Below are 14,379 nucleotides of genomic sequence, written 5' to 3'. Positions count from 1 at the left end.
CACATATTTTACCTCCGATAACTCTGCTTCCTTCATTTGGTTTCGATTCACAAATAACACGTACTTTCGCATTTGTCACAATATAATAACCGCTTTTTAGTTTACTTTGGATTATCGGAAAATTTTTCAACAGCTGTGGTGTCGAGAGTATTTGATATCAACTGGGCGATTCGCTGCTTTGCACAAACGGAACAGTTCAACTGCAAAAATTGGAGTGGCTTACCGAACCATTATATATGAAACGTGACTAAGGTATTTTCATAAACTACGTTTTCAAATTATGTGATTAAAAATTTCCTAAAAATTATTTCAAGTAACTAACTAGGATTGGAATAAAATGGTGCATTAGTTTAGATTAAATTGTGTTTGACGAGCTCGAACGGACAATTTTCGTAACCACAATTTGATATGGACAATGATTTGCATCTCCATTATTTGGAGGTGATTTGAAGTTGTTGCGATCGAATTAATTACCCTAAACAATTAGACAACAAAGTGACTCTTGCTATAGTATTATGAATATTTCACTTGAAACCCTTCGCTGTCACAATGACTTATTGATACCAATCTGAAGACATCTTTTATCCACTTTAAGTTATCCAAACATCCTTAAACATTAAGTGGACTGTGACAAGCAACGTACACAGTGAACTATTGCGGTTACTTGAAATTTACATCCATAATGTAACCAATTTAGCCGAAAAGTTTTATAAATTCAGACCAGAAAACACTTTTCTATCATTACAACGAATCATGGACAAATTTTGAAACCATCTGATTCTAATCCAGCGTATTTAAATTTGACGAAACTTACCTGGTTATTTATTCATTAAAGATGTTATAAATTTTCTTGATATCCTGAAGTCAACGCTAAGATTTTCAAATTTCTGGATAGTAACAACTAATAAAATCTTCGCGAGGTTCACCAGGTTCATGAAGGGCAAGGACGGATTATACGTTCTCAAACGTAGAACTCAAAGTAACACTTTTCTCCCGCATTTCCGGGAAATCTGAGATCATATATTCTTTTATTTTCTTTTCGAGTTAATAATATGAACAGAGTTGAGTGGGAAATAAAGTTCTATATGTAGTACGGGAATAATCACCTACTTTATTCCCTTGTCACATAATGTATTATCGATAAAAGGAACTGTGACGTTCCGATAGCTGATCATAAAGTATACATTTACTGTGCGTGATAGTTAGGGTGGTCAGAGATTTTCAATTCATACCCATGAAACACTTGCCTGCTTGTCAAGTAAGCTTGACAAAAATGAAAAATCTGTCACGTACAGCTGTCAAAGATTTGTTTACCTTATGCCAACGATAAATTGTTCCTGTTTGCTTCTGTCCGCCGGAATTAAAGTCATGTCAACTGTCTTAGCAGCAAACAAAATGAAATTGATTATTGAGGGTAATGAAATCGAGAAAAATTTATCGCTCAAGACATTTTAGAAATTACGTTGAATTGAGAAGGGTGAAATTAGAATATTCATACGTTGAGCAGCCTCCGACTTCATCATTTGATTTGTGAAAACAACTGTGGAACTCTTCAAACTTTATTTGCTGATGAAAACTTTAATTTACATGATCACACCACAATTATTCAATGCCAGAATTCATTCTTCGGGCTGCCCTACGAAAAACACTTTAAGCAAAAAATATTTTTTTAATTCATGTTCCAAAACAGGGTGATCAGATCTGGGATTGAAATAATAATGGTGATACGCGTGCAAATATCGTGATAGCAATAATTTAAGAATCTGTTTCATATACTGAAACTTATAACGGATTAATAATGATTAGTTCATTGCACGCTTCTCGGTATTTGAAAAATCATTCTCGTAGCATGAAAAAAGGAGAGTAGTTCTTGATTTCTGAACCCGTTGAAGAAGGATGAAAAATAATTAAAAAGATGAGAGAAACGTGAGACACATCGACATAGCATTTGCAGGATATTCATTGAAGCCATTTTTTGTTCGATTTTTTCTTTTCGTATTGAGAAAATGTTATTTGGAGATCAAGTTGTTTGTGTATCATCAGTCATTGTCAAGGTACTGATGACTTTTTTCTAAGAAATCAATCGCGCTTTGTGTATAAAAAAAATTATCTTTCTCCGAGCTCCATGAAATTCGCATCTCGTATACATATATACACAAAAACTTGTATGTACTTACCGTCTAATAATCTGCTTATTCAAGTTGAAATTGTACGACTGTGATAAGATAGGCTTGATATTGAAAAATCAAAAGTCACGATCTCACATAGAATTCAAAATTTATAGAAAATCCTAACTGGTAGGGATTCATAAAAAGGAACATCATATCGAAATCAAACACATTGAACTATCAGCAACGTAAATATTGACACAAATTTAGGACTTTGATAACTTCACTGTGTGTGATTGCAGAAAATTTAAATTAGCTTAACCACTGGTTTTGGTTTTTCTGCTAACTATTGAAATCGTTCGAAAAAGGCTAGGCTTTATTTTTATATCTCGACTATCGGTGGAAAAATTCTGTTCACACGAATTTGAATGGGCTGGAAATATAGTCCGCGGTTTCAAAACGACAATGTTTTATTTATTTTAAAATTTTCTTTTTATACAACGTTATATATACTGCTATAGCCGATGCAATTTATGGTACAGTAATAATTATTGTAAAATAGTGAATAATCACTGCATTAAATAAATTTTATTCGCATTTCGATTAAAAATATATTATCACTCCGCCACGAGAGTCTGTACAATAGCTGACATAACACACTCATCCTTCAGTCGTACCAAATTAGTCACGAATAGTTATTATATTACAATTAACAAACGCCGTACAGCTTACGATAGATATATTACACGATATCGTATTTGTGAAAATGATAAATTTCTTTGAAAATAATATACGAGATTCATTAGTGTACAAAATTTTTCATTTATTCATATATTTTTATGTATATCTTACTCGTTATTCCGATATTTAATTACATCGTTTCCCAATATGTCCCGATCTTTCGGTTTTTTAATTACCTCCGCACCTTGATCTCCAAAAAAGATTGCAAATGAGAAAATTTCCATCACAGCTATAACAATTTTCAGGCTAGCTATACTATTATTAGAAAAACCACAAATCTCGTACATATAGGCAACAACAATCGTAGCAGTAATTAATTAAGATACAAACAGGTAACATTTTTTACAGCGATATTAGAGAGCAATAACTCCGCTTGAACTTTCACTTTTAATACACCAAGCAATGTAAACCAAAGAAATTAACAAGACACCGATTAATAATTAATTCCGCGAAGCAAATCAAACGGTCATCAGCTCACCGATACGAACATTTCCGCAAATTGATTGTTACCAAAATGTCAAACTGCAGCTCGGTTGAACTTATTCATCGTTTCGTAATGTCAATTATGGTGAAGAAAATAAGAAATTATTCTCAAAGATACTTACTCGTGAAAACGAATTTTGAGGAATGCATCATTCCAATGAATCATTTGGTTTTAAACAAATAGAAAGCACGTTACAAATGCAAACACAGATTGAGGCAATATTGCACAAAAGAAAAGGTTGAAAATTCATCTTTGGAAACATAACGCGAAGATATTCCGCTCTCGCGTTTATTCCAGCAACATTGCTTCCGCTTGACATTTGTTTTTCCGAAACGTTGAACTAGACGCTGCAGTTTTACCCTAAGAATTAATTTTTCCATGTGTATGTACATAATATGTGATATATATAAATATGTTTGGATGTGTTTATAGCGTTGTTTACAATTCAATAAGTTTAAAACATGTTTACTAGAACATTTGGTATAAAGTTGACGTGATTAGCTATTACAGACTAGTTAAATTCTTACTATTTCCTCCAGATCAAACATCGATATTAGTTTAGTCCTTATGAATGTAACCATTGGTCTCGTATGTACTACCAGAGCAATAATCGTAATTTTTATTGTTTTTTTTTTTTTTACTCTCTGCCCAAAGCTCTGTCAGTATCCAGAGTTTCGACGATTAATCGCAGCGTAAAATCAATTTCATTAGTTTATCCATTTACTTAAAATTGAATAATCTGACACCGTTAAGTTTCGAAGTTCAAAATAACGATCGATAATAAATCTTTAACAACACATTATGAACAATAAAAGTGATGTTAGGAGAAACCTGCTCACGTTCGTACGTATATTATACAATATTCTTTGGCAAAATATTTCATCTTACCCTGTTTCGCGACGTCTTATACATATAATCGCTTATACGTTACGTCTTGATAAATTTACGATCTTGCCTTAAGGGCGAAAAGAGATTCTTCGGCTAAACGTTATTATTCAGCCCGATAAAACATGTACAGTATACGTATATTTATACATATATATATATATATTATTATATTATCGATCCGTTAAAAAATTGTGCTATATTACAGAGCATATTTATTATTTATATGTTACACGTGGGTCATATTTTACACACACGTATGTATTTCACGAGTATATATATGTATAATTTGATCTCCTCCTGCCTTTCAAGTTGTAGAAAATTCCTACGTAACATACATACGCATACTTGTAGGTAGTGTCCGAAAATCTATTTACCTGAGTTAACGAAAACTGAATTGATATAATTATTTTTCATATTGTCGTGTCACATTTTTCATGAATATGCCGACCATCGCGCCATTTTTCAAGAGACAACGAATTTCGTGCAAACGTCTCGCCATATTATTTTCTTTTCTTCTATTTTCGTCTCCAAATCTTTTTCACACAATTCAAGTCTGCATTTAGCATTATAAATAGTATAATTGCGCGTTGTATTTAATTTTCTCGGCACTTTTGTTAATTCTCACGCTTTACTGAACCCGACTTCATACTTATCATTATCCAGAATAACGTTCCGACACCTGTGCAAATTTTATACAACTGCCAGCAGACGATATACGTACATACAAAATCATCTAATCTCCCAATTTACACCATTCGGTGTCCTCTACCACTGACCGTTATTAACATTTTCACACGTGTACAAGCCAGAGCTGATTTTTTTTTTATCCCTACCTTTCGGCTCGAGAAGTTGCCTCATTCTCAATTTTCTTTGATCAGCTGCGATTTGAATTTTAAACTATCCATAGCTTGGCGTCGTATCGAGTTGATGACAATTGAAAGATTATTAAGATCATGTAACAGAAAGTATATATATATATATAATAATAATAATAATAATAATAATAATTTATGTACTATATAATGTGTCTGTGTGGGGGTTTCAATATATATTTATATTATATATATATATATATATATATATATATATATATATATATATATATATATATATATATATATATATATATCATATGAATTTATAATAATCTTGAGTAATGATGATTGACAATGAAACGACACGAGGAATATCGTTGACGGTTTTCCAAATCGTGTCTCATACATGCGGGTCAGACTCATCCGAATGCGTGATCTGAAATCAGAAGTTAAAAGAAAAATAACACTTTTGTAAAACTTGACAGAACAACAATGGAGAAAAAAAAAAAAAAAAACATAACAAGAAAGAAACGTAAAAAATGATCTGAAAGAATGATTGAAAAACTGTTTCAACTGCATTAAACAATGAAAAGATCAGATTCTCGTATGCGTATAATGAAAATCGAAAGAGAAAATATGTGAACAAACCTTGTTGCAAGCAGTTCAAAATATGGAAGAACAGACGACAAGAGTATTGACCAGGAGTATCATCAGCCCGTTAGGAATCGAACTCACCGCGTTACCTGAAACATAAGAATTGAACAAAAATTTAAAGATTCGGTTTAAAAGAAAAAAGTATGACTTTCGGTTACGAGAATTAGGACCGTTTCCTTTGGCCATAGTTGAAATTTTCACCTTAATTTTATGCGGGGATAGAAAAGGATAAAAGAAAAACAGATAATATATTGTGAGGGAAGAAGAGAAAAAGGGAGGGAGACGAGGGGGTAAAATATTCGAGACGGACAAGAGGGTGGCTGACTGAGCTTTACTGATGCCGGGCAGTTGAAGCGGGATAAAATTTTACGGTCGCATATGAACTTGAATTTACGGCAGTGTTGGACAGCGGAACTATCTGGGGGATGAAATAACGGTACCAAATGGGACGGGGCGAGATGGAGGAAGAGAGGAAGAGCCGGGGGTGTAACGAGAAAGTGGCGGAGGAGAAGCAGGGCTTCTGCGCTTCATTGTCGCGACTTTATGGAGGCGAGCATGTCTCCGGACCCAAAGACCCTCCAAGAATTTCTATTTCACGTTCTCAGCGTTCTCGGCGATGCTTCTATTCCTTCCTCCATTCCTCTTTCTGCCCCGTTCAAACCCTTGACCGTTTTAACAACGGCAACATTTGCCGCCGCGAGTTCCTTTCTCAAACGCTCTCCTTTTACCTCGCGGCTTCGACTCTCAACCCTTATTTTATTTCTTACCGAACCGGAGGTTGATGCTTCGGCAGATTTCGAAAACACGCTGTTTCAACTTCTCGTAGAATTCCACCGATATTTTACAACCGGATGTTCGAAGATATTGTTTTAGAAAAATTTTACGAAATTCTCATCGTTCTAGATAATTGTACAAAAATTTTTACCGATTAAAATTCGCCTCCTGTATAATTTTTTAATCAAATTGCAAATCGAGCGAAGAAGAAACTTTTTTTTTTTCATATCCAGTTTTTTTTTTTTTTCTCACCTGGGAATATTGAAATGACGAAGAAAAAACGATTAAATCGATCTGCTTGACCAAAAAACACAAATGCCCAACTTGTCATATTTCAGTAAACCGTAATTATAAAATCATTCGAGAATAATTGCCATAATTTCAGGAGACATTGAGGAATTTATATATCAAATAATTGCTCGCATACCAACTTAGTCAGTTGATAACTAATAATAACGCCTAGCTAGAAGCATGCTTAGCGATCCAATAAGTAAGTGGACGTGACGATGAGCCTGCTGAGGGAATTTTGGGGGTCGCAAAACGACGATAACAACAATATCGTAAAATTGGATGTGGTTAATTATTGACCAAAGCATTCCGAGCTACGTGCTTGCAGCACAGCATCTTGTTTGCTCGATGAAATATCTCGGAGTGTAACGACAAGAGTTAGAAACCGCGGTGCATTTGGATATGAAGCAAGCCATCTTGAGGAGATTGGGCTTAATCCAAGTCACAAAACGACGCAAATCTTCTCGGCTCGAGAGTTGGTTGAGTGTGGAACCGGCGTCTCGAGAGTCACGACGAGGAATGGTGAGGAGGACTCAAAAGTTAAAACAGTGAGCCAAGCTGCAGGGAGACGAAACGGAAACTCGATATCTGCCAAACAACTGTTTCAACAAGCGTCGAACCTGTTTCGGGACAAGAATCTCCCTAAATGCGAACAATTTTCGATCGGTGATATTCCATCGCTGAGAAAAAAGCTTGCGAAAAAAGCACGTCCCCAAAAAAACAGCCCCAAGATTTTTCAAAGCTCGAAAGCTTCGACGATCGAACAATTTTTTCAACCAAAAATTCCGATTCCTCTGCGCTAATTAGTCTCATTTCATAGATGCGGTGAAAATTTATCAGCACTAGAATCGAAGTCGTTTCTATTTAAGCGTCAACTCGGATTTCTCGACGGATCAAACCAGCCCACCTCGTCATAATTTGTATCCTAGCTACAGTCAGCTTATCGTTACGTGAATGCATAATTATTACCTACGTAACGCATTATTACATGGCAACCTTGTTAGCGTACTTATTAGCCAGTTTCCAGAACCTCGAAGTCTAGCCGACTAATTAGTCTCACTGCTCCGCATTACCGATCTGCGATTGATTAAACGAATTTCGATCACGCGCTAGCGAGCACGTTTGTCAAACCAATACCAAAGTCGGTTCGACGCTTGCCAATTCCCTCCCCCCTTCGACCCCCCCCCCCCCCCATCATTCCGAGGTCCGGGAATTGCGAAATGAACGCGGAGAGGGGATTAAAATCCGAAAATATGTTCCACTTCAGTTTCGCGAAGCCTCTACGTCCCTTGCTTAGAAGAATCTTGAATTTCGAATATCAAAAATTGTGATACTGTGAGTACATTTTTTAGAATCAATATACGATCCACGAAATATATTGATCGCGATAACCAATCAGTGACGTTGATAATTTTTGTAAATTTTACCACACTGTAATATATATACATACATATAATTCATGGAACGGATTTGATGGCCTGAATAAATTAATTAGGTGACGCAAACTTTATCATTTCATTAAAGTGTCGAAATAAAAATCGAGATTCAAATTAATTATACACAATTGTACAATATTCGACAAAATAATCTTTTCAATCTTGTAGTGAAATTATTCGATTAATTTTGGTACTTGCATCGTGTTTAATCGAGAAATAAAAAAAAAAAAAAAAAATAACCAAATTCAAATCTCTACAAAATACGCGTCTACAAATAGATCTTGATGAGCAGGCAAGCAAGACGATTTCAATGAGTGATAATTGGCTGACGGAATGATTGTTATTCACGGGGTGTTATCGACACGCGTTTGGCTGATTAGGATTAAACGTGACGCGCATCGCGAAGGGTGTGTCGAGTTTATAACGTAACTATGGGGTTATTCCGGCGCCTAGTGACAAAGTTTGTTTGCTTAGGTACCCTTTGTGTATATGTACGCTTCACGCACCGCGAGTTGACACAGTCGGAGGCTCAAAGCCTGCCCTTCAAATTCCATCCATATTTCAGAGCGGCTTTGGAGGAATCGCGGACTCAGCAGTCACCTGTTTTACATATTTTCTCACCCTTCGCGGCTGCATTGATACCCTTTGATGTCACCCGCCGCGTACATGTACGCACGTGTTCAATATGTATATATATATATATATATATGTACAATATATACACATGTACATGTACACCCCTGGAGGGGTGAAATCAGAGCTTCAAAACTAGATGATAATGCACTTGAGATTCACCCCGCAGCCTTCCGACATTTCATGTATAAATTTACTCGCTTTCCTACCGAGTCTTAATCAACCCAAAGGGCATTTCAATAACGCAGTCGTAATTAACCCTAGTCACTTGCAACGGGGTCCAGTTGACCCCAGAATCGACTTTGACGTATAATTTTAAAATCGGCGTGCTCGAATCAGGGCTGCTTGTGCAAGTAAAATGACGGAAGATTGAAAATACCTATTGCGTATTGTTTTATTTTTTTTTTGTTTTTTGCCTCAAGAATTTCTACCACATCCTCCATCGTTTTTTGCTTAAACTAAGATCGGAGTCTATTTCTTAATCCTTAAATTTTGTCTCAGAATTTCTTTCAAGTCGTAATTGTGCGTAACGTGATGTCGCGTACGGTAATAACTTTCCAAAGTTGGCTGGGGTCTGGATAACCCCGTGTAAGTAATGTGGAAGTTTCCATATGTCTAAGTGACTAGGGCCAATCCCCCAGCGGCCAAGACAAACGATATCGTCCACCCTCTGACTTTTTCTCTATTATCGTTGTCTCGGGATTTTTTCATCGTTTAACCATTCCTATTAATTAACTGATTGAAAATCTCGCAATACAAACTATTGGGATATCAAGTAGGTACCTGAAACTAATCACCTGAATTTTTTGTGAATTTTTGTAAACCCTTAAGTGGGAAAAAAGAGCCCGGAACGAAATCGTCTATGTTGACTGGTAACATCGGTAAAAACAACGTGGCTGGCAGAGGGTTGACACAACTTATATTTATTCGGAAGGACAGTTTTGTTTTTTTTTTTTCTCTGGTTTTCATGCAGACGATACAAGCTGAACAAATTTGATACACGTGTAAAGATCCAGCGATTGCGTCTTTAACAGTCTATCAGTTTAAATAGCAGTATACATATAATATATTATCCACCAAAATATATCGAGATGCAAATTATTCAAGGATACGAACTTATTTATATGAGTATATGCTTTATGAGAATATCGTTTTCTTCTTTTTCTTATCAATTACACAGCTGCTGAAAGAAGAAAATTTTTCGTCACGCAATTCATCCAACGCCTGGTACTTATTTCACAATTACAGGCTTACGTCAGCGTCGTTTATTACAGAAACAAACAAAAAAAAAAAAAAAAGAAGAAATATGAAATATGCATTTTATTATTATACGCATGTATTATTCTTCAGCGGCGATTACTTAGCTAAATTAAATATTTATCTCAGTTCGCACCTACCGCAATCATAATAAATTCAGTGTAACTTGGTTTGCCTATAATTTTGCCACACCCCTTATGCAATAAACTCAGTTCATTCTCCGCCCTAAATTCTCATCATATATTGACAAAGCATTGGTCTTTTTTTCACAAAGTTGTGGCTAATCGCAAACATTCCCACCCTTCCTTTCGGACGCCTATAATAAGGGGGGGGGGATGCCATTACAGTCATGCAGATTGTCTGCCGTTTGATAATTCAAATTAAAAATTGGAATTCATTTTGCTTATTCGACACTGATGATTACGAATTATATTCCAAGCTGACGGTGTTATTTCCACAAGTGCATCGCTGCACGCAACACCTTATAAACTTGCACTATATAATTATATCACGTGTAATTTTAAGGAACAATCGAAGAAATGCAATTCAATTTGAAATTATTTGAAAATATTCCCCGAGCATGATTCGATCTCCCGAGGCAACGTTCTCTGGAGAATTCGATGAACGTTGAGCGACGATCATCGACAACTGATAGGGTGAGTTTTGAGGACGAAGGTGATCGTCAGGGGTGCGATTTACTCGGTTATTCTTACGGTGCATTCAGCATCCGCGGTATGTTTCTACGGGTCTGGAATCCCGACTTAAGGATGTGAGACGCCTGCAGGAACCCGAGCGGCTTGTTAAATCTGAGTGCTCGAACGGTTGCGTTCCTCCTGTGCGGAAATTCCCCCATTTCGTTCACCGTTGAGTGGCTCGAACGTACGCTAGTTGGAAAATTGTTTGTCTTCGGCTATGCCGACCCTCATAACAGTTGACAAAAGAAAAACAATTCTTGCCGGGCATAACAGCTAACGAACAGCACTCCCTGTTGGAATAAACATGTCCAGGAGGCTAAGTAACTGCAGGATGATAACGAGCAACAGCGAAAAAGTTTCCTCCACTGGTCTCGCAAAACTTTCTTATACCAACACAAGTTTCACCAGCTGCTGGCGGCTAGCGAATCGCATAACTCATTTCGCGATGCTTGGAACGCCTTGTCGCGACTACTCACCGGAATAAATTGTTGCGAAAAATCCCACCGCTGTCACCAGTTTCGCACTCTTCAAGCTACCACATCTCGTATTTCGATAACCAATTATTCAATTCGGTTGTGGTTTGTTTTATTCAAAAGTACGTAGGTAAGTCTAGCTTTATTGAGAATTTGTTTTCCCCTATGATCAATCAACCGGAAACACTTTTCGCGGCATGTTTTGCAAGTTTCGCGATATCTTGAAAACGCCTGAATAGATTTCTATCAAATTTTTCGATAATATTCTAGAACAGTTCCAGAATCCAAAATTTGAAAACTTTTTTTTTTTATTTAAGTGGCGACCGTTCGAAGTTAAAATTCTGTTATTCATCAAAAATTTATAACGTCTTCGGTCGATAAAAAAAAAAGATAGATCACAGTGGTATAAATTTGGAAATTTAGCCACTTTTTCAACAGTCTACTCGTGTTTGACTTCACCCTTAATGTCGACCCCTGTTTGAGCCATATCAAGATAAAGTAAACAGCCTAATTCGATATTACCTAACAGCGGGGAGCCAAGCTTCCGAAATTCTATTCCCAGTTGAAACCGCATTTCCGGAGGGCCTCGCCCGTCTTCTACGTGTCCAATAGTTTCAGGCTTCGACAGCCAGGGCTGTAAGGGCAGAGTTTCGATTGAATTAGCAGACCGAGAGCCGGGGAGCGACCGCGTAGCTTTATCAGCGCTAAAGATTATCGGCTATGGGTTGATCAGCGGAATGGAGAATCGCGTTGCCTCCATGGAGGGCTTGTTATAGTTTTCAACAAGTTTGATAATCTGGTCTAGTTTTCCGCGGCGCAACAACAGCGCGGAAAATTTAAGAGCGAAGGATTGGATTCTGCAGGGAGCTTCGAGTAATATCGTTAAGCCATCGAAAGCACAAACTTTTACCGGAGTAGCTATCGTGAGATTCTTGGCCGCCTTATCCGAGCTTAGAAAAAGCCCACCGCTATTCTTATTCCCGTAAAATTTTCTGCTCCGTGGATTCATTGGCTCGTTTCACCTGCGGTGAGGAAAACAAGCATGATGCGTAAGAAAGTAAGAAGAAAAAAAATCCAGTTTCTACGCGATTTTTAACCGCTGATCAAAGTAACTCTCGGGTTCTTTTGTTTTTTTCCTCATTGTTTTTTTTTTTTCTTTTTTTCTCTCTAGTTGTACATTTTATTTTAAATTTACGCACGGCGGTGCTGGACTGCCTATTGTTATGATGCCGACAAACGCCTCGCGGCTGTATTTGACGTTTGATTTTCAGACCCACCGAGGGGTGGAAAAAAATATAATAATAACATTCATTACGGAACGGTACGTGTGCCCGAGGCTCGAGTCAACGTTAATATATGCCCGCCAGTGTAATAACGTTGTAAAGCTTTGCCCGGGGGCTTTTATTCTCCGGTGAAAACCTATTTCCGTTCTCCGCGGGCTTAAAGGATATTAAAACAGCGGCTCATTGCGGCGACGTTCTGCCAAGAAAAATTCTACTCCGCGAAGCTTCGCGTTTATTTTTTTTTTTTTTCTCTTCGAGGGATTATTCCTTCTATAAAGCTATCGATATTCCGAATAAGACAATTTGATCCATAGTACTCATATTCACTCATTTCTTTTTTTTTTTTTTTTTCTTTTTCTTTTTCTTCTTTTAAATCCAAATCAACTTCACGATCAGCTATTAACGAGAATGTGTGTGATTATTGAACACGGTGTTTGTCGATAACCGGATATCAAAGTTCTAAATTTTCCGCGCTGCAAGCTCGAGCTAAAGTTTCACTGAAATTTAATTAGCAAAGTAGCCAACACGTTTCTCTACCAGTCGGTTAGGCGACATCCGCGGTTGAAAGCCGGCGACACCTGCGGAGAAAGTTGGCGTGTACTTCCACCAGTTTCTCTTCCCTTTGTCCCACACCTCGTCGGCTATTGCCAATATGGTCGCGACGTTTTCAAGCGGAGGGTGAACAACCGATACATTTTCCATCCGCTCGACTCGCGTCGTCCCGGCTTATACGTTTCGCGTCCGGAACACTGCGGGAGTAATTTTCGTGGTCAGCCGCGTGCGGTGACGCGGAAAACGTTGGTGTATCCGTAGGTGTGCATCCCTCACGGTAAACGGGAAGGAACCACCCTTACCGTATGATTTTATTTAGCTAATTTTAGGCGAGGGTTTGTTCATTGAAAGAAGAATGGCGGGCATAATTGACTGGGAAAAAAAGTATCCCGCAGACTAGATCGGAAAACAGTTAGCGATGGTCACTAAACTAGAAATAATTGATGCCTCGGTTGATTGAGTCCGAAAAATAATCGAACACGGCTCGATTGAATCGGTAAAAATTGGTTGTTAATCGATTGTTTCGTATTATTTTGAAGCGGTGCATTTGAAGCCAAAATTGTGCAAATTTCAGTATGCAGTCTTAATAACGGAAATGTTTTTTTCATAATTTATAGTTTGATTGAAAACATTTTTCAATTTCAGATAAGCGTATTCATTTATCTATCACTTATTGTATAATATGGATACTTAGTTAGTAAGACAACGATAATAATTGATACGTTAATCGAATAAATTAATATTGTGTTGCATCGTTTACGGGAGTAAAAAACGAGAATAGATTTGGAGGAAAAATTATCGAGTCGGTCGATTGATCGAGCTTGAAATATAATCGATTATGATTAATCGATTACTCGGAAAAAATAATCGATTTAATCGGAAATCAATTGTTTCTTGCCATTCTTAGGACTACCCATAACGCACGCGATTCCTGTCGAATGTATTACACCAAGATCAGAATCGAGAAGAAGAAGGCTCAGCTGGTTATTTGCATGAATTAGCAATACCGGCATGCGGGCCGTTCGGCTGATGGGAAAACTCTGATCTCGTCTCCGTCACGAGTCCATTAAAACTTTTTCATAATCACCCCCGTGCTTCTATTTTCAAGGGAAACAATAACACTCAGGGAAAATTATACCGGTGTGTATACTGGATGCACGTGTCGCCCTCTCGGTTTTATACCTCCTTAGGTTTTCACACCTTGCCTCGTATACTCGTTGCCAACTCTCTCTCTCTCTCTCTTTCTCTCACTCTTCATCACTTTTCACCCTCTGTCGCTACTTTCATTGAGGACAAAG

The 14,379-nt window shown here is 37.3% G+C and overlaps 1 protein-coding gene across 2 annotated transcripts in view; it reads right to left on the bottom strand.

The window, feature by feature from the left end:
- Positions 1–5,326: 5,326 nt before the first annotated feature.
- Positions 5,327–14,379, bottom strand: part of LOC107219977 — a 112,367-nt gene continuing 103,314 nt past the window's right edge. For both annotated transcript variants that reach the window (XM_015658357.2, XM_015658358.2), the window contains 2 exons: positions 5,685–5,779; positions 5,327–5,472 (listed from right to left, as the gene is read on the bottom strand). In XM_015658357.2, the coding sequence (XP_015513843.1) occupies positions 5,700–5,779 (80 nt within the window). In that variant the 3' untranslated portion in view covers positions 5,327–5,472; positions 5,685–5,699. The remainder of the gene's footprint in view (positions 5,473–5,684; positions 5,780–14,379) is intronic.

The sequence above is a fragment of the Neodiprion lecontei genome, chromosome 7 (assembly GCF_021901455.1).
Source record: "Neodiprion lecontei isolate iyNeoLeco1 chromosome 7, iyNeoLeco1.1, whole genome shotgun sequence".
Lineage (NCBI taxonomy): Eukaryota > Metazoa > Arthropoda > Insecta > Hymenoptera > Diprionidae > Neodiprion > Neodiprion lecontei.
The sequence above is the reverse complement of the archived record's forward strand: the minus strand, read 5'-3'. Positions and strand labels throughout refer to the sequence as shown.